The sequence below is a fragment of the Elephas maximus genome, chromosome 6, assembly GCF_024166365.1.
Source record: "Elephas maximus indicus isolate mEleMax1 chromosome 6, mEleMax1 primary haplotype, whole genome shotgun sequence".
NCBI classification, from domain to species: Eukaryota; Metazoa; Chordata; class Mammalia; order Proboscidea; family Elephantidae; genus Elephas; species Elephas maximus.
The window spans coordinates 10,737,352-10,763,733 of NC_064824.1; the positions used below are offsets into that span (position 1 = coordinate 10,737,352).

Genomic DNA, 26,382 nt, shown 5'->3' on the forward strand with positions numbered 1-26,382 from the left:
ACAACTGTGCTTCACAGGGTTTTCAATGGCTAGTGTTTTGGAAATAGATCATGCTTCAGGCCTTTCTTCTGAAGCATGTCTGGGTGGAGATGAACCTCCAAACTTTCAGCCCAGCATGTTAACCTCATCCTTTCAGCCCATCGTGTTAATGTCTACACTACCCAGAAACCCCTAGTGCCTCGAAGGCCCTTAATCACCTGCTCTTCATCGCCCAGAGGCATTTCGCATCAAAGTGTTTCTGTCCTCAAAGGTGTTTGTTTTCTTTTTCTGTTCTCCCTGTCAAAAATCTACTCTTCCAGAGCTATTTATCTCAAGTATAGTGTTGGGAAGAAAGCAACCTGATAAATTGATTCTCCCGAATTTGTGAATAATTAATAGCACTTCAGTCTGTACCTTTAAATGAGTGTTCTTAATAACTAAACCCTGGGAAATCTCTGGGGGTGTTATTTTGGGTTCATTAACAGAGTGAAGCGGAAAAGTGTGCTCAGGTAGAAAGCGAAGTTTTTGGAAGAGAGCACACCATCTCATTTGCTTTGGAATCTATTCTTGGTCCCCCCATCAAAACAAAAACAAACACACCGTTGTCAGTTGCTCTTGTTTTTCCTAGCCTCTTTCCTCCCTCTTCTAAAATCTTCAGTGGAGTTGTCCTCAAACCTGGCTGCACCACAGTTTAATCCCTGTAGGTCTTTTAAACTTCCAAGGCCCGGGGTCACCCTCAGAAACCTGGTTTATTTGACCTGGAGTGAGGCCCCATGCTCTGTACTTTTAAAACCTGCCGGAGCAATCCTTCTGTGTTGTTAGCATCAAGAGCCACTGTTCTAATAATTTCTCTGTAAAGACCTAAGCCTTTCACCAAGCTCCCCTACAGGGAATGGGGACTAGATAGGATAAAGATCAAACAAGAAGGAAAAGCAGAAGGAAAAAGGAAAGAAAGAAAAACAAGCAACCAAGCCAACCTTCATTAAGAGATAACTTTAAAGACAAGAAGGCAGGAAAGTCCTATGGCAAGAACAGACCCTCGCTGAGCAGGCCTCTTCTCTCCATGTCAGTCTGTCCTGTAAAAGGACCAGATGGTCCATTACTGATCAGACAGGACACTTGCTGTGGCCTCTGTGTCTAGCAGGGTGCTGGCCCTTAGGGGCTATCGAGACCTTATATGTTGAGTGAGTTGCTGGCTCCTTTCCAGCCCGAACAGTCTACAGTATTTGAAAATGTAGTTTCATATGGTATGTAGATGTATGCAAATGAATATGCAAATGAAAGTGAAAAGACAGACCTATAGCTACTGTGACCCCCAAATCCTCCTGACAGAAGTTGAATGGTCATCCCCAGGAAACACCTGACAGGGCCTCTCCCTCATTAACAGAGTCCCCGTGGCCAGGACCAGAGCCCTGGCCTTGTCAGGGGACAACGGCCTTAGGGAGGACTCTAGGCCACCATGCTGAAAACCCTTGGGTTCTCCCTGCTCTAATCCAAGCAGATGTTTAGGGCTGCTGGGGACAGGCAGGGAAGGGTCTGGCCGAAGACTCAGGGGCCTTTAAACCTGGGTGAGTCTCGGCAGATGGGGCTTGGTTGCTGGTGCAGATGCACTGGGCTGCAGCCTGGGGCTGCTCTTCTCTCAGGGCAGCAGGTAGGCTCTCTGGCGGCTCAGAGGCAGGAGCTCTTCAGTCCCTGCTCTTAGAGACCAGCACACCTTGCTCTTGTATTTCAGTGCTTTCTTCCTGCTTGGTTTCTTAGGGACTGCTCCAGGAGGCTCCACCAGGTCTGTCCTATATTACTTCCCAAAATAGCTCTCAATTCCTCCCTTGCTCTCTATGTGTGCTGCTGCTGCTTTGCCTGAAAACCTCCTCATTTTGGTGGTCTGGGCCTGTGCGGGCAATAGGCCCTACAGTTTTCCTGATAGCCAGCTCCCCTCACCTTCCGCCAGAGGAGTCTTGGAGTATCACCTCCCGTGGCTAGGGGCATTTCCATGCTAAAGACCCCTCATGGAATTGTGTGGTCTACAGTGGGATTTTCTTCCATGGCTGCTCATTAAGAAGTACACATGCAAAGGGCCCTACCCCCAGAGACTCCATGCAACTGGTCTGAGAATTTTGAAAGCACCCAGAATCACTTGCAAAGCTTGGGTTAAAACCCCTTTCTCAGCCTCCCCTGCGATCTCCCTGGGTGAGTCGATCCTCTTGCCACCTGACTTCATACCATCCTCCCCTGCTTCTCCTCTCATCCCACTTTTTCTTTCTACAGGTGGTCCTCTCTCCTGGAATGCTTGCTCCCTGAGTGGTTTCAAAACTTCCCTTAAATTCTCATGCTTCCTCTGGGAAACTGTATCTGGCTTTTCACATGGGCTTAGGCCTCCTTTCCTCTCTGCTTCCATTTTGATGTTTTGCACCCAGTATTGCAGGTTCTGCTGTCATTGTTTCCTTCTCTGCCTACTTCATTAATCTGAGCTCAAAAGATTATATTTTCATCTTCCTTCTGATGCCTCTTGCATTTAACTATGAACTACCCAGGATAGAGACCATGCGATGTTAGTATACTCCAAAGTGCCAAGGATCACTATGTTGTTGATCTGTCTGTTTTAGCTTACATTTTTGTCTGCTTGTGATGTGGCACGAACTGTTCCACATTACCCAAAAACCAAACCCATTGATGTAGAGTTGATTCCAACTCATAACAACCCTATAGGACAGAGTAGAACCAGTTTCCACAGAGGACCTGGTGGATTAGAATTGCCAAAATTTTGGTTAGCAGACAAATGCTTCATTCTACATTAGCTATGGTATTTATGTGTGCTATTTTCTCAATGACATTTAAGTAGAATCTTTGACGCCATTTTCCAGGGAAGGACACAGATATAGTAAGAAGCCAAGCAACTCAGCCCATAAAAGGGCACCATAAATATCTGTTGAACGAAGAAATGTGTGTCTAGGTGATCTGGTCACTGCCAAATCTTGGTGAACTGATTTGCTGACACAAATGCATGTCCTTCAGCAAGCACTGTGCACTAACAGAGCCTTAATAGATCAGAAAGTTTGAGGAGGAAATAGTTGAAAGCCTGATGACTACCTCCCAATACAAAAAACAAAATCAAACCCAGTGCCGTCGAGTCGATTCCGACTCATAGCGACCCTATACGACAGAGTAGAACTGCCCCATAGAGTTTCCAAGGAGCATCTGGTGGATTTGCACTGCCGACCCTTTGGTCAGCAGCTGTAGCACTTAACCACTATGCCACCAGGGTTTCCCCTCCCAATACAGTTTCCTCAATAAGAGACACCAGGAGCACAGCGTGTAACAAAAACACCTTAGGTAAAAAACAGAAGAAGCATTGCGTTTTACTAAGCACCCGTAGTGCTCCGAGCTGCCCTAGGAACGTTTCATACCTGATTGTAGCTGTTCCATGTAACAATGATACAAAGTAGGCATTGTTATATTTACAGAGGAGAAAACCGAAGCTCAGTGAAGGTAGGCAACTTAGCCAATATCACATAAAAGAAAAAACAAACCCATTGCCATCGAGTTGATTCTGACTCATAGCAACTCTATAGGACAGAGTAGAACTGCCCCACAGGGTTTCCAAGGAGCTCCTGGTGGATTCGAACTGCCAACCTTTTGGTTAGCAGCTGTAGTTCTTAACCACTACACCACCAGGGTTTTGAATGTCACATAATCGGGTATAAAAAAGGCTGGAATGGAACTCGTCTGCTACCTCCCTACTACAAGGGGCTGCTTCTGCCTGGCAGGCCATTGTCATCTAGCTTCCCCCACCTACTTTTGCCTTCAAAAAAGAGGTTATTTTTAGCGATAAAAGCTGTATCAGCAATTTATAGACTCACATGTGAAATTTAAAATTGCCTGTAAGCCCAATACCCAGAGAAAAAAACACTGGTGTCATTTTGAGGTTCATTTTTCAGCCTTTTTCCTTGCATTTATGTATACATCAATGGATCAATTATCATATTATATAATTTTTTTTTGTAGCTTATCCAGAATTTTGTGTTCTGCCCTTTTGTTTTTAATCCAGATGTAACAGAAGTGGTTCAGCCACTTTTAAAAGAGAAAAGGAGAGTAGAGGTGAGCAGTAAAGATATAAAGGAAGAGAGACAGGGTTTGGCTTACAGAGAGCGGGCAGTGGGTACAGGCTGAGCCTGCCTGTGTACCACAGCAGGAAACCGAGTGTCAAGCTCTCCAAACCTCCCGGAATCCATCATCCCGACGCGCACCCTTCCTGTTTCTTTTACAGGCAGCAAGTTGAATGATGGCTTGTGGCATTCAGTTAGCATCAACGCCAGAAGGAGCCGCATCACTCTCACCCTTGATAACAATGCAGCCTCCCCAGCTCAGGACACCGCCCCCGTGCAGATTTATTCTGGAAACAGCTACTACTTTGGAGGTAAATTCCCCAGCCTTTGAGGTCGGAAAGAAAGGGGTGCGGGGCAGAGTCTGGTGGACATTTATTTCGCTATAATGATCTTCGCTTTGTCAATTACACCATTCTCCCAACACGCACACACAGAGGCACCCACTCCCAAGCCCAGAATAGTGAGAAGCAAACTCTCTCGCTGCTGTGTAAATATAAATTATCTAGGTCAGTGCTGAGGAAGAAAAGAACTTTAGCTCTGAGAGTTGGTGTTACATAACACGTCCAAAGGAGATTTTGTAGCTCTGCCAAGCTCTGCGATCACATTCCAAAGAGAAACTCGGCTGAAAACGTGGAGAAAGTATACGAGCCATCAGCAGTACCCCTGAGAGGAAAAACCCTGGTGGGAGGTCATAACCAGCACATTCAGCCTTCAGGAGGCTTCCGAGACACTTGGCTTCTTCAGTCCCGTGCCTTTTCCTTCCCCGCATCCCTGGAGGCCATGCTCCGGGAGTGAGGCAGCTAGAAATGGAGAGGACCTAGAAGAACTTGTAGCTCCACATGGAGCAGCCATTAGAGACCCCGCCGGCTCTGATGTGAGCTGAATCCTGGGGACTGTTCCTAGGACAAAACACACAAGGGCAAAGCGATGCAGATAAAAAGCATGATTTGGCATCTACTTTCTGATAGATGCATATATATTGTTATTTAGGCCTTCCAAGCTATTTTTCTTTTTTCATTAAAAATTTAATACCTAATTTCTTAGGTGGTTGTTTGTATTATAGAAATAATCTCTAAAGAGTATTTAATCTCAATCGCTGCTGACCTTGAGGAAGACACTTCTTGTCCATCCCTGAACTCCCTTGTCAGGAACACGGGGAAATGGATTGCTGGCAGGGGAAAGCGAGAGCAAGGGTTTGAGATGTCCAGCACAGGGCCTCCTTCACGGTGGGGACAAACTGGCTTCTGCTCTTGCAGTCACAGGCCGGGGCTGGGAGCTGGTCTACAGTTGCCAAGTCTTTCTGCATTAGGAAGCTCAACAATGGCACTGTCAGAATTATGCTGTGCAGTCTCTTATACGGAATTTACAAATCTTGTCTCTCATACCAATGGCACACGGTTAAAGCTTCACAGTCGGAAAGGACTTTGCCCAGGTTCAGTACACTCATTGGGCATCTCCTGAGAGGGAAACAGAGCGGAGGATGTCTTTCTGCCTCGATTGCAGGGAATCAGGAAGGGCCTCTGTCCTTCACCTGAAATCCCCACGTGTGCAGTGATAACAGTTTATTTAAGAAGGGGACACGCTTCCATCCTCTCTAAATATTTCATGTCTTACATTATCTAATCCATGCACCACTTTGTGAGGTAACACAATAACCCCTGCAAGGCCGTAGAGCCAGTGAGGAGTGGAGCTAGGATTCACACCCAGGTCTGTGCTTTCCATGGACACTAGTGAAAACAAAGGATGACAGCAAAAGCAGCATAAAGGCTAAGAAAGAAGGCTTTCAGGGCCCCAAAGGTAAAGCTCATTAGCTGTGTAGTTTTGCGTCACATGCAATATTCCACCAATGGAGAGAGAAAAGCAACCTTGAATTTATTTCTGGGGAAATGAATGATTGTGAATAACTGTGGTAAAGATAAGCATCTGAAATGTCTCTGAGGCAAAAGTGTCCCCCTCCCCTAGTTGAAGAAGTGTCCTTAGAGGTCGCTCTTAAGGGGCACTGGGCTTCGGGGGTGAAGATTCATCTGCCTTTGGAACAGTGTTTAAACAAACGCCCCACACACTGTAACCTTAAGAAGGTGAAAAATGAGCTTCAGTAATAATAGTCAACTTACATCAATTCTCTCTACAGCTTCAATTAGAAGCTGTAGCGTCTCTCCATTTTATAGTGTGCCTGTGAGCTGTTAGCCAGCTGCTGTGCTTCTGCCCAGCAGCGACTATCTATTAGAGATGGCTGGAATAATTCCCTATTATTTATGGGTTACTGCCATGTTTTCAAGCTTGCACTCCCATATGCTCTGAACCTATTAAAACCATCAGGATGGAGTTTGTAAAGAGCATAAGCGCTGGTGTAGCTCCAGTGCTGTATACCTGTCTTAATGAGAAGTAGATACACCTGGGTTGCAGGCTATGCTAAGTCAGTGTAATGTCCTTTCTTAAAAGAACACTCTTTACAAGGTAGGTTTTAACCTTTCATGTGTGCTCTTACAGCCCTCTAACTACGTGCACTTGAGCCTTGAGTTCCCTTAGAGTCTGGATTTGCATTGAACCTCATTTCCAGATTCTGGATGCGTTCCTGTGTGTACCTTTCTCAGGAACTAAGCCTGTTAACGCTGACAATTAACCAGACAATTATGCTGCTGCCTTCCTTACGCAAAGCATAATTTCCTTTGAAAGTGTAATTCAGATTTCAATTGTGCATTTAGATGTGTGTTTCAAGACAGAACCAAAATTCCCAAGTAGTTAAAATATGTTGCTACCTTAGGATAAGTGACATATGCTATTCAAAAAATAGACAAATAGCTTACCGATAGGAAAAAAGAAAGCGACGAATGTTACAGTATTGGTATTTCCTTTAACACACTTTTTTTTTTCCTGCACAAAGTGATTAAGTGTGCCCCGTTTTGTACCAGTTCTGTCTCTTCTCTGTAAATCCTGGAATTTACAACAAAATTGCCTGTATTGCTGTGAATGAAAAAGTACCCAAATAATTAGACCTCAAGGTCTTCCATCAATAGATTGCCAAAGCAATGACTTATCATTTCAGCATTCTTCTTCATCTTTTTTCTCTGTCCCACAGGGTGCCCAGACAATCTCACCGATTCCCAATGTTTAAACCCCACTAAGGCTTTCCAAGGCTGCATGAGGCTCATCTTTATTGATAACCAGCCCAAGGACCTCATTTCAGTTCAGCAAGGTTCCCTGGGGAATTTTAGTGATTTACACATTGATCTGTGTAGCATCAAAGACAGGTAATTATTGTTCTTCTCCTCTGTTCTCTCACCTCCTCCTATTCTCACTGTTCTAAATATGAGTTTCTTTAAGCAAAATTCTAATCCACCAACATTAGCCACATTAGACATAATTGAGTTGCCTAATGGAAGATATTTCTAAAAGGATTTCAGACCCAGAGAAAAATGGTTTAAATTAGTGGAGTCTCTCTTCATGTTGACTTGCAGTAAATGGGATATGCAAATTAAATCAAAATATGAATTTGTGAAAGGATTAAAATTTTATGCATAAACAACATTTGATTACTTTGAAGTTAGGAGTAAAGCAGAAAAGAGAAGGAATTCCTTCTTTCCTAACTGTTTCATCCTCCCTGTGGTGGGCTTCCCTTCGGCTCAGGAGGAAGAGCAGCAGGCCCTGGGAGAATCCTTCTGTAGGCGTCCTAACAGTGGCCAATAGTCATGGTTGCTCCCCAGGCATGGCCGAGCTTTGCTGCCACTACCACCCATCCATTGCTTCTTTTGGCTCAGAGGAGACAAGAACCTGCCTGGAGAAAACCAATAACTTTACTCTGAAACCAGGGATCTAAAAAACCCAGTATTTCTCCTGGAATCTGGCTTCTCTTATGTTGGAAGTTTCTAGATTCAAAGACTGCCCCCCACCCCTTGCAGAGCCCGTTACCATCAAGTTGATTCTGACTCATAGTAAGAACATAGAACAGAGTAGAACTGCCCCATGGGGTTTCCAAGGAGTGGCTGGGGGATTCGAACTTCTGGCCTTTTGGTTAGCAGCCGAACTCTTAACCACTACACCACCAGGATTCCACCCTTTGCAGAAGACCAAAGAAACTCAGTGCTGAATTGTCAAGATTTCCTATTTTCTCTACATTTTTCCTCTAGCTGCTACATCCTTTATCTTCCCAAATATGGGTGAATAATATGTCAAGTGCTTGCCTTGGTATTGGTGATATGGAGTCTGCTCAAGTTTCATCAGGGACTAAGTTAGTCATTGCAATAAAGTGAGATAAATGCCCAAGAAGTGTACCCTCATTTATGGGACACCTGGCAGCAACAGCTTAGTCTGACCTCAGGAGAATGAGGTCAAGGTTTTCAGGGGGTGATGTTGAGCTGAATCTTAAAGGAGGAGGCAGAGGCAGGCTTGGTAGAAGTGGGGTGGTGGAGTGTTGGTGTAGGGAGAGCTGGCAGTACGTCAAAAAGCATAGAAGCGGGGAAGGGTATAGCTTGCAAGTATTCTATCAATGCAAGATACTTTTTTTTAATTTTAAAATCTCTAATATTAAAATGCATTTTATAATTGGTTTGTAATAGTTTAATTGGCAACTTTTTTTTTCTTTAGTGATACATAAAATAATGGCATGTCTTACAATGGATGGTATCTTAGAGTCAATAAAGTATACTCAATAGGGATAATAGGTTTGGAAAACCTGGTGGCATAGTGGTTAAGTGCTATGGCAGCTAACCAAGAGGTCCACAGTTCGAATCTGCCAGGCATTCCTTGGAAACTCTATGGGGCAGTTCTACACTGTGCTATAGGGTCGCTATGAGTCGGAATCAACTCGATGGCAGTGGGTTGGTAGGTAGGTATGGGTGGATCCCATGACATGAATGTGGCTAGAGATGTGATTTAGGACCAATCAGAAGAGCCATGTGTGGTCATGGAAGCTCCATAGACACATTCAAACTCCCTGAGGGACCAAATTGCTAGGCTAAGGGCTGTGGGGACAATGGTCTTGGGGAATATCTAGCTCAATTGGCATAACAGAGTTTGTAAAGAAAATGTTCTACATTCTACTTTGGTGAGTAGCGTCTGGAGTCTTAAAAGCCTGTGAGCAGCCATCTAGGATATTCCACTCATCTCACCCCTTCCGGAGCAAGGAAGAATGAAGAAAACTAAAGACATAAGGCAAAGATTAATCCAAAGGACTAATGCACCACATCTACCATGATCTCTACCAGACTGAGTCCAATACAACTAGATGGTGCCTGGCTACCACCACTGACTGCTCTGACAGGGATCACAATAGAGGGTCCCAGACAGAGCTGGAGAAAAATGTAGAACAAAATTCTAATTCAAAAAGAAAGACCAGGCTTGCTGGCCTGACAGAGACTGGAGAAACCCTGAGATTATGGCCCCCAGACACCCTTTCAGCTCAGTAATGAGGCCACTCCTGAGGTTCACCCTTCAGCCAAATATTGAAGAGGCCCATAAAACAAAATAAGACTAAAGGGGCACACCAGCCCTGGGGCAGGGACTAGAAGGCAGGAGGGAACAGGAAAGCTGGTAATAGGAAACAACCCAAGGCTGAGAAGGGAGAGTGTTGACATGTCGTGGGGCTGTTAACCAATGTCATAGAACAGTATGTGTACTTTTATTGAGAAACTATTTTTTTTCTGTCAACTTTCATCTAAAGTACAATATAAATAAATAAATAAATAAATAACAAAAAAAAAAAAAAAAAGGAGGAACCACACGTGCCAGTGGAATTGGGCTTCATGCTGTGGGCAAAATGTCAGGGAGGAAGGTGGTCGAATCTGCCTAATACAGTACTCCGGAAGAAATGAGAAAGATGACTTGGAAGGGAGATGTCCAGAGCTAGAGGGGTGCCTACCCCAGGCCAGGGCAGCAATAATGAGAACTAGCAGGTGATTCTGCGGAGCAGCACAGAAATCAGCTGCGCAGAACACATTCACCGCTAATGGTCAGAAGGACGGGCCTAACTTGGTGGAACTTGACTTGCATGTTTCTCTGTTAATATCACTACACATCGAGCATCAATAAATCACACAGACTTTCCAGTTCTTCTACTTCATTTTTTTTTTTCTATCCGACCACCCAGTAAAGTGTGTGATAAAATGGGTGCTTCATTAAAATGTGCTAATTTAGAGACCTTAGAATAAAAGATGCAAGAATTGTCACCACCCCTTTCATCTTTGTTAATGGTGAGGGGAAGGTGTACAGCTTCGCCGGCTGGCACAGCCTTTGGCAAAGTGTGTGGATCGATAGAAGGAACACTTGTCAATAGGGGTCTCTTATGATACTTTAATTTCTAATCAAGGAAGCTTTCATTATTTTTGATTACATGAAAGTCGTTGCCATCCACACTGCATCATTACTTTTGTGTAATTGTACTCTATATAATTGTATTACATACAATTGTGTTTTGGTTAATTGTATAATAAGGGATTGTGTTTAGTGGGTGAATGGTACATTTTTCTTGATTTACCAGATAGTGTCCCCACCAGAAGGAAAAACTGTGGCAAAAGACTTTGCTTGATGATTTATTTTTTAAGCCTATGTTTAATATTTTAGAGAGAGTGGCGGAGGTTAGAAGGGCAAGTAGTTTCTCAGTTTTAGTCTTTATTTTTAATGTTCTAATCAATTAGGACTTGCTTTTATGCCAAGTACAAAATCTCTGTCTCTAAGGAGCTTACTTCTTTGGTGAGGAGAACAACTTGACTGTGATTTTCCTTGTGACATTGTTGTTGTTAACCCCTGCCTAATGGTGACCCCATGCACAGCGGAAGAAGCACTGCTTGGTCCTGCGTCATCACCCTCATTGGTTTGGAATCAGACCATTGTGATTCATTGGCTGATTTTGGGGAGTAAACCTCCAGGTCTTTCTTTCTGATCTGTCTTAATCTAGAAGCTCCACACTGAAACCTGATCAGCATCATAGCAACACACACACCTCTACTGACAGATGAGGTACACTGGCCAGAAATCAAGCCCATGGAATGTGAGAATTCTACCACAGAACCACCAACGTCTTCTTGTGATAGTGCCTGAAAACTATTCTAATGACAGCCTCCTATCTGGCCAGAGTCTGTTATCACTCCCAACTTCACTCCATGGAGACCTAGGCCTCTTCCTGGCCTCTAAGTGGCTGCCCCCGCCACCAGATCACCCTCTTCTCCCTCATAGTTGGCATACCCAGCTGTGAAATGGGTCCCAGCCCTCCCAGCTTCCCTTCCTTGCTAGCTCCTATTGGAAGTCTTACACATTTAAATGGTCTTAGCGCCTAGTCAATCTGGGAAAATCAGATATGGGAATACCAAAGTGGCATTCATAGAGCAGACATAATTGTCTCAAAATCTTAAGTTTCCTCTAGTGGGGATACTTTGAGAAGGTGCTGAGAAACTCTGGTGATCTGATGGATGCTAGTGTTGTTCTCAAATCACCTTTGAGCCAGAGATCACCTTTAGCAAAACCTGGGAGTGTCCCTTCTCCCCATGAAGGATGAAAGCTGAATATTACATCTAAGGAAACTTAACTGGTTAATTTGAAGCTCAATGACAATCAAATTACCAAATATCCTGGCCTCTGGGAAGAATAAAAAGGAAAACCCTGGGAAGAATAGAGGTGGAATATGTGGCTCGCCCCAGAGCTTTTGACAGCAGGGAGAGTGCTTGGTTTTAGAGGGCTTGACCTCCAGAACTGCCCAGCGCAGCCCAAGCATTAGATGGTGAGAGGAAACAATATACCCTTTTGGGAATCGCAGGTGGGGTCAGAGTGAAGCATTTCCAACAGACCTATGCCCCTTCCAGTACTCCTTCTAACATTTGGGATAATATGTACAGCCACGATAGCCCCTCCACAGGCCCTACCTCAGACTTTATGGTCTCTGCACCCCAAGCTCTGTTATTCACAAGCTACATCGATCATTTTTACTCTTGTGAACTTAGAGTAGGCAAGACAAAATTCTAAACTATCCTGGAGCAAAGTCAGTGTCAGTAACAACTATTTATCATACCTCCTGTGGTCCAAGCTCATGGACAGGCAATGGTGAAGAGGGTGAATGAGCGACATGGCCTATGTAAATACCTCAACGGGATGTGAGGTAGTTATAGCTATAGTAAAAGCCAAGGGAGTACCGGTTATTAATATCCCCATATTATATAAGGGAAGAAACTGAGACTCAAGGATGTGAGCTAGAGTTGCAGCCGAGAGCTGAACACTACCAGTGATTTCTTCTCTCTACCGTCTTCCAAGCAGTCGCTTGGCCCAAAACGGCATTCGTTGTGTGTCTATAGCTTTAAATATGTAACTACATCTTCTGCCCAACTAGATATGAAGTATTTCAAAAATATATACCCTATTCTTTGATAACCTTAGATGTCTGTTATGGATTGAATTGTGTCCCCCAAAATGTGTATCGACTTGGCTAGGTCATGATTCCCACTACTGTGTAGATGTCCAGCATTTTGTGAGCTGACATGATTACCCTCTGTGTTATAAATCCTAACTTCTAAGATGTTAATGAGGCAGGATTAAAGGCAGTTAGGTTAATAAGACAGGACTCAATCTACGGGATTAGGTTGTATCTTGAGTCAATTTCTTTTGAGATATAAAAGGGAGAATCGAGCAGAGAGTAGGGAGACCTCATGCCACTAAGAAAGAAGTGCCAGAAGCAAAGCACTTCCTTTGGACCCAGGGTCACTGTGCTGAGACACTCCTAGACCAGGAAAAATTGATGACAGGAACCTTCCCCTAGAGCCAACAGAGAGAGAAAGCATTCCCTGGGAGCTGGGGCCCTGATTTCGGACTTTTAGCCTTCTAGACTGCGAGAGAATAAGTTTCTGTTTGTTAAAGCCATCCACTTGCAATATTTCTGTTACAGCAGCACTAGATGACTAAGACAGTGCCTAATGAGTTTCCATTTAAAAAGGGGATATTCAAAGCAGTGTGCAGTATGAGGCAGGTTCTGGGAGTCCCCTGGCAGAAGAGCCAGACATTCAGATCTCTCAGTAGTACAAAGGAGCTCTGGAGTCAGAGTTTGAATCCCAGTTCCACCACTTATTACCTTGAGACATGAAGCAAATTATTTGACCTTTTTTGTGCTTATTTCCTCTTTTGCAAAACCGGGATCATAAAACCTACCTTTGTTTTGAGAGTTAAATGACAGGGCATACCAACTGCGCAGTTGCATGTCTAGCTACAGTATTTACTGTCTGCCATGCTTATTCCCATAGCTGTAACCTGATGAGAGTGGGGCCAGCCCAGCTAGGCCTCTTGAGTCAATGGAGAGAGACCAGGCTTTTGAGAAAGAGAAAGACTTTATTGCAAGACTCAAGCAAGGAGCTCAGAGAGTAAAGCTTAAATCAAGTTCCCTGAGTTTGAGGATTCTAGGGTAGTTACAGGGTTCTAGATAGGGGATTTATACATAATTCATGAAGCTTCTGAGAATAGGTGGGCAGGTCCAGGAACTAATTAACATGTGTGGGCATTCAGTGGGGGTACAATGTGGAGGCTAGGGTACGTTTTTTGGGGGGGTATGACACATGAAGTTCGTCTAGGGACAGTTTTGTGGCTTATTGCACATGTTTGAATGGAGGGGGTTAGGTAGTGAAGCGGCTTTGAGCAGTAAGGTGACCTTGGGCGCTGTACAGAATGCCTTATCAGGTACTCACAGATCCTGGGTGTGATGTGAGGAGGGGGGGCAGTTAACCCTGTTGGTTACATTCCAGGAGGGGGGACAGTTTAACCCTGTAAATTACATTGCCGTGGGTTTGCCAACTTTCCCAGGGAAAAGGAGAAGCTCAGGTCTCCTTTTGATGTCCCACCACACACTTGCCCTCATATACAAGTGACAGCCAGTGGTTTCTGGGGGTATTCCAATAGAAAATCCCACATGTGACCCCAAATTGGTCTCTTTGTGACTTCTCTTGGTCTTTGATTCTCACTTGTTCAAGAAAGCCACCAACACTGCATTTGCACAAATATGAGATTATATCCATTGCCTTCAAAGTGATTCCAACTCATAGCCACCCTATAGGACAGAGTAGAAGTGCCCCACAGGATTTCTAAGGAGTGACTGGTAGGCTTGAACTGCCGACCTTTTGGTTAGCAGCCATAGCTCTTAACCACTGCACCACCGGGGACTCCTTAGATTTTGTGCCCAGGCAGATTTGAACATGTTCAAGTAAGAACCACTGAGATGGGGGAAGGTTTGTTAATACAGTGATTGCTGGGCCCCACTGGTAGAGTTTCTGATTTCATTGGAGTAGGGACCGAGAATTTATGTTTCTAACAAATTTCCAGTGACACTGATGATGTTGGCCTGTCCTAGGACACAGTTGAACAACCCTGGCCCTAAAGCTTCCAATCATGGAGGCTGTGGGATTACCATGTAGGCTCTATACGTAGGTGGTGTAAGCATGGGGGAGCGGGGTGGCTCCTGCCCCACCTGGGTCTCCAACAGCTGTCCTCTGGCCAGACACTCAAGGTCTCTGAAAAGTTCCAGTACTTCCCGCTTAACAAAAACAAAAAAAACAAAAACCAAACCTGTTCCTGTTGAGTTGATTTTGACTCAGCTCAGTAACCCTACAGGACAGAGTAGAACTGCCCCATAGTGTTTCCAAGGAGTGCTTGGTGAATTTGAACTGCGAACCTTTTGGTTAGCAGCTGTAGCTCTTATCCACTACACCACCAGGGCTTCCCCTCTCTCCAAAATAGTGTTGAGATTAGGCCAGGAGACACTCTGGAGGGTGAACCAAATCCCATCCCCTCCAGGCTTCCGTGGCCTTTGTTACTCAGCTCAGTCCTACTTCCCATTGCAAATAAAACCTTCATGAATGTAAATGACCTTGCTCAGATCCTCAGGTGTGCCTGGGAGAAGGCGTACTTTGGTTGGAGAGAGGGTAGTGTTAGGATAGTTGCAGCTGCTAACAAACATAACTTTTTTTTTGACATTTGGAGGGAGCTTTCACTTGCTGGTCCCATTGGAAGTAGTAACTTCATCTTAGGCATCACTGAGGGTGGGGGTGGCAGTGCCATTATAGTGGAGGTGACTTCACTGGCCGAAAAATATTGACTACAACATTTACAAAGATTGATAGCTAATGATTTTATCTGACCTCCTGGTGGCCAGAAAATTTTTGTGGTCAGTTACCCACTCCCTGCGGTCCCTTTTCTATAAAGTAATGACTTTTGGGAAAGTCCTCGAAGATCATCCAGCTCTGGTTTTGAGAAGGAGGAAACAGAAATCTTGCAGAGAATGGCAAAGCAGGTATGGAAGTAGGGGCTCCTGCTCCCAGGGTCTTGCCTATTGTATCCATCGTGACCCTTTGCTCTAACCCTTTCTGAAGATACAAGTTAGGTGTTGCAATGTTAGAATGACATGCAGAATGCTGCTTTGAATGTCTTGAAATAAGTTTGAAACGCGGCTTCTCCCTCTATAACCACTTTCCTCCCCTCCAATGCAGGACTTTGTAAGAGAGGCATCTGCTAAATTCTCTGGTCAAGATTCTTATCTTCGTGGTTCAGGTTTTGGAGCTTGTAAACACTGAGGATGGGAAAGCGCTATGTTGGAAAACCTCCCGTGAACAGCTCGTGCTAAAACCCACCCTGTGTGTGGGACTTTGTTAAAAACAGTGGGTAATATAAAAAGATTACATTGCAGGGTAATACATATGTTTGAGTTCTTCTTTAAAACTGAAAGCCTTTGCATTGGGTGCCAGAAAAGCCATTGTAAGCGCAATGCCCACACAATCTGTGCTTCTAACTCTAAAGTGAGAAATATTGCAATCTGATGTTATTCCTTCACTCGTGGGATGCAGCCAAAGTCAAAACAAGTTCACTTCTGCTTTTTATTTATCATGTTTGATTCTACCTTACAGAACAAAAGGAGAGGTGATACTTTATGTAGCAGTTAGTGGGCAAGCATTTTCTAAATATTATTTCATTCACTTGCCTCAATAGTCCTGCATGATCTACCAGTCATTCTGAGTGTGGTCTGCAGACCAGCAGCATCAGCACCACCTGGCGACTTGATAGAAGTTCAGATTCTTAGGGCCAACCTAGACCTTCAAAATCAGAAATTCTGGGGAGATGAGAGGAGGAGCACCTGGGTGGTGCAAAGGGTTAATATGCTCTGCTGCTAACCTAAAAGTTGGATGTTTAAGTCCACCTACGGGTACCGCAGAAGAAAAGCCTGGCAATCTATGTCTGAAAAAACAGCCACTGAAAACACTCTGGAGCACAGTTTTACTTTGGCATACATGAGGTCACCATGAGTTGGAATCAACTCAGTAGTAATTGAGGGGGAGTAAGGGAGCAAGGGCGATTTGAATTTCAGCAGTTCTCCCAGGTGACTCTGATGCATGCTCACATTTGAGAACTATTGGTGTATTCCATTTTCTCCATAAGACCACCAAACTTAGGAAGGTTCAGTAAGTCACCCAAGGTCACATGTTTACTACTTGGTAGAGCTGGGGCTCAAATATTTATATAAATACATATACCTTACCGCTCACATATCAGTTTGCTGTAATGTAGTGATTTGTGTGTTGCTGTGATGCTGGAAACTATGCCACCAGTATTTTAAATACCAGCAGTGTTGTTCATGAAAGACAGGTTTCAGCAGAGCTTCTAGACCAAGAGATGAAGAAGAAATGCCTGGAGATCTACTTCCAAAAATCAGCCCATAAGAAACCTTATGGACCATAACAAAACATTGTCTGACTCTCTTGCTTTGGACATATCATCAGAAGGGATCAACTGCTGGAGGAGAACATCATGTTTGGTGAAGTAGAGGGCTCATGAGGGAGACCCTCGGAGAGACAGATTGGCACCATAACCACAAAGACGGACTCAAACATTTTTGTGAATATGAGGATGACAGCATTTTGTTGTTAGATATTCTGTTAAGGTCACCATGAGTCAGAGTCAACTTGATGGCAGCTATCTCTATATGTATGTATGTATGTATGTATCTATCATCTACTGGGTTGCTATGAGTCAGAAATGATTCTATAGCAACGGGTTTGGTTTGGTTGGTTATCTGTCTGTCTCTCGTTGTAATCCTAATAACCTATGAAGTAGGTAATATTAACTCCATTTTACAGATAGTGAATGAAACTAAAGCACGGTAACACTAAGTAACTTGCCCAGTGTCACACCAGCCAGTATGTGGCGGAGACTGGCTGCAGACCAGCTTTAAGAGATCAGGCCTGTTGTGGCGCTGGACTGCTACTCACACTGCAGCAAGCAGGCATCCTACACTCTCCCATAGGTTGCGCAGTAGAGAATTATGTGTTTTTCTCTCGTGTTAAAGCCACTGAGCAAGTTGCTTGAAAGCAGAGAAAGAAGGGGTATGGGCTGTAGTGGACAGAGCTCTGTGGGCTTCATCTAAGGTTCTCATCTGTGTAGTTTGCTGCACAACCTGCAATGTACACAATGAGAAAGACTTGGGCAGAGTTCAAGAGAACACCTCCACCACACAGGCAGCCTCCATCGAGAGTGGAGGCTGTGTCTATTTCTTTGGCTTGGTTAGGGCTTAGAGAAGCCTTGGAACTGGCCAAGAATGACTGTCTTGAGATAGACTTTGAGCTGATTTGGGAAAGCCCTTCCATCTGAAACTACCCAGAAAAATTTCTTATTTGACTGCTTTTTTAAAAATAATTTTTATTGTGCTTTTTTTTTAAGTGAGAGTTTACAAAAAAGTCAGTCTCTCAGACAAAAGCCCATATACACCTTGCTACACACTCCCAATTACTCTCCCCCTAATGAGACAGCCTGTTCTCTCCCTCCACTCTCTCTTTTCGTGTCCTTTTCGCCAGCTTCTAACCACCTCCACCTTCTCATCTCCCCTCCAGGCAGGAGATACCAACATAGTCTCAAATGTCCACCTGATCCAAGAAGCTCACTCCTCACCAGCATCCCTCTCCAACCCATTGTCCAGTCCAATCCATGTCTGAAGAGTTGGCTTCGGGAATGGTTTCTGTCCTGGGGCAAAAAGGTCTGGGGGACATGACCACTGGGGTCCTTCCAGTCTCAGTCAGACCATTAAGTCTGGTCTTATGAGAATTTGGCACCTGCATCCCACTGCTCTCCTGCTCCCTCAGGGGTTCTCTTATTTGACTGCTTTTTAAGTGAAGGCTCATAGCTCTTTGAATGTTAGTAGGGAAGAGGAACTTTGGAGAGCTACAAAACCTGAATTTGATCTGAATAAGTAACTTCAAAGAAGTGCATCTGTGTTCCATCAACAACCTCCTCACTAATCACTTGTTTTCACAAGGAAAGTGCATCATTACCTTGATGTAAAGGTCCTTCTCTCCTTGTGCATGAGAAAAGGCACCACGGAAACTTTGATTCATGGAAAACACAGTGTTCAGGCAAAGCCAAGGTGGTACTTCATCCTGGCACATCAGAAGATGGTGAGCCTTTTCCCCCACCAGGCAGCAATCTGAAAGATTGACTCTGAAACAAAGCCAGAGCCATACACTGGGGTGAATTGCCACACACACCTTCAGAGATGAGCTGTGGCAATGAGGTGGACATGAGATGTGCATGGTCAGGGAGCGGTGAGGAAAGATCTGTTGGAATCAGTCCATGCTTGGGTAACTTTTCTGAGACATTCAGCTAAGAAATTCAGATATTTTAGATGACATAGAAGCTGGTGAAAACTTTTGATCTGGGTGGAAATATGATGAGAAAGGATATTTTAGATTCTCAAGTTGCTTCTGTGGGGCCCTGTTTATATTTAACTATGCAAAAAACATTCTTAAGATAATAAGAAGAGATCCTTCCTTACACCATTCCCATCATACATACAATACCTCAATAAGCCTTCGTTCAACACACTGATCAGGGCCTGCCATGAATTTTTCACATCTCAAGAGTGTCACATTCTGGTTTTTCCTCATCTATGTTGATGTCCCTCATTGGGCCCCTGAGGGAAAGGGCCTGTGGTCTTTTTTTTTTTTTAATTGTTGTAAAGATATAGATAACACAGCATTTGCCAATTCAACATTTATCACTTGTACAATTCAATGAAGTCGATTACATCAATCATGTTGAGCAACCATCAGCAACATCCATTGTCATATTTTCTGTCCCCATAAACAGGAACTCAACCAAGATTCTCCCTCCCTCCCACCCCTAGTAACCACTGTTAAATTCTGATCTCTATACATTCGCTCATATTAGTGAGCTCTTGTAATTTTTGTCATTTTGTGATTGACTTATTTCATTCAGCATAATGTCTTCAAGGTTCATCCATGTTATGGCACGCATCAGGACTTTAATTCCCTTTATGACAGAGTAATATTCCATTGTGTGCATGTAACACATTACGTCTTTTAAAAGTGTTTTTCTCTAGTCCAAAATCATTCACAGGTAGACCGTTTTAGGCACCATATATGGACACAGTAGAAGAGGGCCAATTGCCGTCAAGTCAGTTCTGACTCAGGGAGACCCTATGTGTGTCAGAGTAGAACTGTGCTCTACGGTGTTTCCAGTGGCTGAGTTTTCAGAAGTTGATTTCAAGGACGTTTTTCCAAGGCAGCTCCGAGTAGACTCAAACCTCCAACCTTTAGAATAGCAGCTGAGTGCACTAACCATTTGCACAGTGCAAGGACTCATGTGGAGGAGAAAAGAAGCCTGCAGTTATCAAATGACGAGAAGGATTCTTTTTTTTTTTTTTTTTTTTTTTACACTGTAAGGTGGTAAGCAAAAGCAGGCCATGTCACTGCCTCACTCTTGGAGTTTTGGCAAAGATGGAGTGAGAGCAGGCAATGAAAGCTCTTCAAGTTAAAAGCTGGGGAGACAGAAATGGATGGGGCTCTATGTATCTCAGCAGGCCAGACTTTTAGAAAAAACCTACACAAGCAGAAATAGTTGACATTTATTTGAATAATTTACCCATATGCATGACCTATTTAATTTTTTTGGACAAGTGATTAATGTTTTCTCTTGGTTCAAGTTAGGGATTTGAAATCGTCCCTCCATGTTTAGATTCATCTTAAAGAGATGGCTTCGACATGATTTACTAAGCCAGCTGCAGGGCCTGTGACTGCAAAACTTAGGATGTGCTGTGTATCTCTCACTGCCTGGAAGATGTACAGGGAAACAGGCAAACCTAAAATGGATAGTTGCTTGAAAAATGTACATGAAGTCAGGTTTTCTGTTATCCAAACTTCAAAAAAAAGTGTCTAAACTTGTGAGATGCCTAGCACATCCAGAACATCCTTAGCTTTATTAGGACAGATTTTCTAATCCCTTTGCTACCTGCTTTTGTTTCCGTCTGACTGTAATAACTAGGAAGGGGCTCATCCTTGCCAACCTTTAAAATACGTTAGTGTTCTTCTTAAGCAATTCTAGATTTGTAGGTGTGAGAAAAGAATTTGATTGGGAATTACAGAGTCCACACTCTGCAGCTAGAATTATATGTATGCACTTCAGTATTTGTGTGAGTACATGTTGTTGGTAGTTGCCACTGAGTTGGCCTCCTACTCATGGTGACACCATGCACAAGGGAATAAAACCCAGCCCAGCCCTGTCTCATCCCCATGATCGGTTATGGATGGACGATTGTGGTCCGTAGGGTTTTCATTGGCTGATTTTCAGAAGTAAATCACGAGGGCTTTCTTCTTACTTTGTCTCAGTCTGGAAGCTCCACTGAAACCTGTTCAGCACCATAGGAATACACAAGCCTTCATGACAGATGGGTGGTGGTTACGTATGAGGTCCATTGACCAGGATTTAACCTGTATCTCCCTCATGGAAGACAAGAATTCTTTCACTCAGTATATTTGTGGATATATTCATGTGTACAGCACACACAATATGACACTATCCAGTGAGTCCTGATACACACTTCTAGTACCTACTCGTTAAGAGATTGCCCACGTTTTCCTAATCTTCCACTGTGACCCAGGCATTAACCAACAAACCTTTTCTGAGTACCTTCTGTGTGCCGGACACATTCTTTGCCCCAGAGACTCAGGAATCTTGGATCTTAGAGTGTTATGGATTAAATCGTGTATCCCCAAAAGGTAGGTTGAAGTCCTCAGCCCCTGTACCTATAAAAGAGATCTAGTTAGGAAATAGGGTTTCTGAAGATTTTATCAGTTAACATGAGGTCACACTGGAGTAGGGTGGGCCCTAATCCAATGTAAGTGGTGTCCTGTAAAAGAAGAGACAGAGAGATAAACCTAGAGGAATAATAGCCATGTGAAAGTTGTACCTGCAAGTCAGGGAATGCCTGGGGCTACCAGATATTGGGAGAGACAAGATAGAATCTTCCTCGAGGAGTTTCAGAGAGAACAAAGCCCTGCTGAAACCTTGAATTCAGACTCCCAGCCTCCAGAACTGTGAGGCAATGAACTTCTTTTCTTATTAATTCACCCAGTTGGTAGTACTTTGTCACAGCAGCCTTAGGAAACTCATGCAGAGAGCTAGCCATTCTTTTTCCTTCTCCCCTGCCCTGGCTTTCCTGTGTCCTTGGAGCCAGGGCCCTATGTCACCATTTGTGGATTGTTCATTCATTCATCTCTTCAGCTTTCATATTGGAACCTCTCCGCTGGGCCAGATGTTAGGTGGAAATTGAGGTCACAGTCTAATACTAACCACAGTAGACCTTACCTGACTTTACAAAGCCCCATGAGGGACACAGACATTGACCAAATAATCATGGAAATAAACACGGATGTTCCCAAATGCCATGAGTAGCATGATGGAACAAACAGGGAGCTAGGAGAATATTTGAGAGGAGGGCTGGATTATGTCAGAGGTAGGACAATGTGTCAGGAAAGGGAGATGTGGGTGTTACTATCTTCTGTGTCTGCTAGTGCATCTGTTCAGAGGTCACTTCAAGTGTTCTTCACTGCATTTCTACACAGTGCCCTCTACACAGTTCTAGTTGTGGATTCCAATCCGATTATTCTGCCTATGTGCCTTCTGCTGAAATCACTGTTTGCTGTGGGGGTAAGAGGCTAAGAAGTGCCAAATTCTGCTTTCTTTAGTGGGAAGAGACTCTCTAACTGAGATTTTAGCCAAAAACTAATTCCCCACATTTTCCAGAAACATGGGTGTGCTGGGAATAGCTCTGTATTTAATACCACTCCCCTTCCTCTGGCTGCCATGGCTAAAGGGCTTGCCTTCTAGTAATTTGTTCCTAATATCCTATAGGCTACACTTCCACTCAGGAAAAATAAAATAAATAATAATAGTAAAATATAAGTCGATGTCTGCCCACTCAGAATAAAGGTGGGAATGAGATTTCATCTGGCAGGTTGGTAAAGCCCTCGAATCTGAAAGTGACAAGAGTAATATGCATTTTAAAGGTCATTCCAATTACTGTGCTTACTCATGGTAAGCTGCAACTCCAGAATTTGTGTGAGAAGACCCACACACTGGGGTAAAAGACAGAAAGCATGTGGTTGGCAGGAACTCCAGCAAACAGTAGGATGGTAATACAAATTACCATCATTTTCAATGATATCAAATAATTCTTCAACCTCTGTGACATCTGAGAAGTAGAAGAAAGAAGCCAAGCATCGATAAAAAGTTGGGCAAACCTTCATAGCTCTAAAAGCCTATTATTCCTTGATATATTTTCTTCTCATCCACATTTTGTGCAGTCGTATGGGGACTCATAAGGAGAGGCCCCAGTGATGTGTTACTGACTGAATTAAAATTTCCATTTGCAACCACTTCATTGTCCATATTATAGTGAATTCATAACACAACTTTTCTTGATAGAATTATCCTAAATGTAAAACCACTTTTTAGGTAGGGAAATAAAATGCCTGAGAACTATTCTCTCTTAGTGGCAATTTGCCTCACACCTCTCTCCCACTTCCCAAAACACATATTTCAGTACAAATCTAGCTACTCTGAACTCTAGATTTCTGCTCACACCTTTCCCAGGCCCTCTAGCATAGAATAGAGCCTGCAATGTACTATATTCACAAGCTGTTAGTGAAGATCATTTGAAGCAGAGTGCAGACCAGACACTGTTCTAATCATGTGGTCAACAGGCATTTATTACAGAATAAATAGGACAGAAATGAGTAGAAAAGCAAACATCTTCATCAGCCAAGGTTCCCCGAGGTTAAGCGCCTGTACCAGGGTGAGATGTTATAGTGCATCCAAGCACCTCCCATTTTGTGCCATGGGAAAAGAACACCAAAACCCCTGTCTCCCAGGGTTGATATTCTAGCAAGCAGCCGTGTCTACATTCCAAACAGCATGTACAGAGAGCAAGTACGGGAAAAGGATAACAAAAGGTGTAATAAAAGGTAAACGGGGGTAATAAAAGTGGAAGGCCCCCAGCGGAAAATGGACGTTACTCATTGTCCCTTTTCAGGGCGGGTGACCATCTGCTGATGGCTATTGTAGATTTACCGATGTCAGAGAATAGCCATTCTTCCCTTACCCCACTAAGATAGCTTAGCAGAGTTCTGGGTTTCTTCAGAGGGCGATCATCTCCCCCTAAGGTGCATATAAGGTCTATTAGTAGCCATGGAGATGATGAGAGGGGTTATAGCATGCCTGTGTACACAGCAGAACCCCAGGCATTACCCACTAGGATACATCTCCCAGTTAGCCTTTTGGAGTATCTCTTAACCTGGCCTCTCTCTTTCTATCTACCTTTATCTCCTACTATATTCATTCAGGAGCCCTGGTGGTGCAGTAGTTAACAGCTCAGCTGCTAAACAATAGGTTGGCAATTCAAATCCACCAACCACTCATTGGAAACCCTATGAGGCAGTTCTACTCTGTCCTGTAGGGTCACTATGAGTCGGAATCAACTTGAAGACAATGGGGTTGCTTTGGTTTTTTATATTCATTCATTGTTAGGTCTGTATGTAATTACTGAGCATCTACTATACCCCAGGACCTGTGTAAAGACCAGGAACATGGAGAGATTATATACATATATGTACTTTCTGCACTTAAGAAGCTCAAGAGCAAGAGAGCTGGACAAGGGTGCAATAATCTTATATGAGGGAGCTTATGGCATTGGGGAGCATGAAGGTACATCTGAGGTGCATTTGACAGGCAAGCAGAGATGAAAACAAGAGTGGCAAGGGCATTCAGGATGTTGCTGACTTGTTGGAACCAATGCCCCAAATCAACCAGCCTCATGCCAGCCTCGGGGCACTTGCTGCTATTTTGTTTGTCTAGAATTCACTTCCCAGTTAATTTTGCCCAAGTTCTACCCATTTTTCAAAGTCTAGCTCAAATCCAACTTATTTTTAAAACTCCCTTCTTGATGTTCACATTGCACGTTTTGGGCACTTTCCATCTTTATTTAATTTAGCTCTGGACCATAATCATTGCTTGTTTTGTATCTGTAATTTGTCTTCCCAGAGAAAGCTCTTGAATTCTACTCTCACTTTCAGCTGAGAATAATTTGAACCTTCAGAACCTTAATACCATTTGCTCTCAGTAGCTGGAGGTAAACTGCATATGAAACTTATGAAACTCAACATGGATTCAGGTATAATACTACCTCAAGATGAAGAATGAACTTGATAATATTTAATATATGTGCACACCTCAAAATTCTGCAGACTGCTTTCTAAGGTTTGGGAGCTGAAGCCCATCACCTCTTTCTCATCTTCAATGGTTCCCAATGTGGTTCACGCCAAATATCACTCTATTTGAATAGCAAGAGTGCCTAATAAAAGCAGCTGCAGTGCCAGCTGTCATCACTCACGTGGTGTTAAGTGCTCCTTCAGTAAGCACAAGCTAGCAAGAGTATTTTTGTTTAGCAAGGCCATCATAAAATTAGATAAGCAAACCAAAGCAATGTATTTGAGCAATTTAGGCTATATATAATACAGTGGAAGGAAGTTAGGCAAACACATTATCTCTATTACAATCTTGTGCTTTAAGACAAAAAAAAAAATGGGGTCACTCTTCAGTAGCAGGGTAGTGTGAATGGAAAACAACTCTAGAGAAGCATACACAATGTCTTTGGTGATATTAAAGATTGTCAGCCTTCTCCCAGTAATAGGATCTGGGGGTTCACCCTCTGGCTTCAGTGATCCCCTAAAGAGCTCCTGGTGGCTGAGTTGGAAAAGCTTGTGAAATTGGCATTGTTTACTGATTAGGAGAGAGACAAAACAATATTACTGAGGGTGACAATATACCTGTCTCCATGTGGGTTCTTTATCTAAAAGCAAAGTTACTGAAGAAGAATAGAAGCTTCCCAGGAGCCAGAAAATCAGCACTGGAATCATATAGAGGCCATACTCTTTCACTGTTTTTTTTCTTTCTTTCTTTGTTCCTTTTTCAAAAGTGCCTGGTGGAGATTTCAGCAATATTGTGTTGGACAAATGGCTATATCAAACTCTTGCACATCTCCTAACTTAGTTGCTTCCAACTTTTCTCCCCTACTTGTTTCTACAGTAGACTCTAAGGTCACCTAAGTTTACTAAGATCTGATGATGGGTCAGGTATATGCTAGGTTTCCCCCCTATTAGTTATCTAGTTTAAATGTATGAAGAGCTGTATTAAAATATCTAAAAGTAAAGTCTTCTCATTTTACAAAGGAGGGAACTAAGGTTTGCCAATGTTAGGTGACTTGCCTAAGATTAGCAAGTATTTCATAAGAGATAAATGGGCCCAAACAACTTGGAAATAAAAGAAATGATGCTGTCCTTTGAAAGTTAAGCTAAACATCAAATAGGTCTTCATGGATCAACTTGAAGATACAGGATTGCATCCAAGCAAAAGTAAACTAGGCCTGAAGTGATGTTAATATGCTAATATTCTTAAAAGCAAAATGTCTCCAAACAATAATAATAAATTGGTAAGAAACCAAATAACAAATTAAAAAAAAACAAATATATAAGGCTAGTTGTATCTGAACAACTAAATTAAGACCTCTTTAACATCAGATACTTTAATAAAAAAGAAAAAAGGGGCCATAATCGGAGTGCAGCATCACAGAGGGAAAGGTAGAAATGACATTGATTGCACAGCCCTGCATCCCCACACCCCTGGCGTGGGGTGGACAACCACTGAGGATCAGAATATTTCTTTCCGGGGATGGTAGGCGTACGAGGAGGCAATATAAACATTTGTTTCAGCGGATCAAATACTAATTGGACTAGGCCAGCACTGTCCACTAGAACCGAGATGATGGAAATGATCTCTTTTATGCTGGACAACACCTAGCAACTAACAGCTATTAAGAAGTGGAAAAGTGGCTATGTCAATTAAGAAGCTAAATTTTTAATTTCTTTAAATTTTAATAAATTCAAATAGCCACATGTGGCCAGGGATTACTATGTTGGATACTGTAGAGCTTGACCCTCAG

The 26,382-nt window shown here is 43.3% G+C and overlaps 1 protein-coding gene across 1 annotated transcript in view; it reads left to right on the forward strand.

The window, feature by feature from the left end:
* Positions 1-26,382, forward strand: part of CNTNAP5 (contactin associated protein family member 5) — a 1,201,383-nt gene that overhangs the window by 626,584 nt on the left and 548,417 nt on the right. The window contains exons 9-10 of the mRNA XM_049889068.1: positions 4,244-4,393; positions 7,162-7,333. Of these exons, the coding sequence (XP_049745025.1) occupies positions 4,244-4,393; positions 7,162-7,333 (322 nt within the window). The remainder of the gene's footprint in view (positions 1-4,243; positions 4,394-7,161; positions 7,334-26,382) is intronic.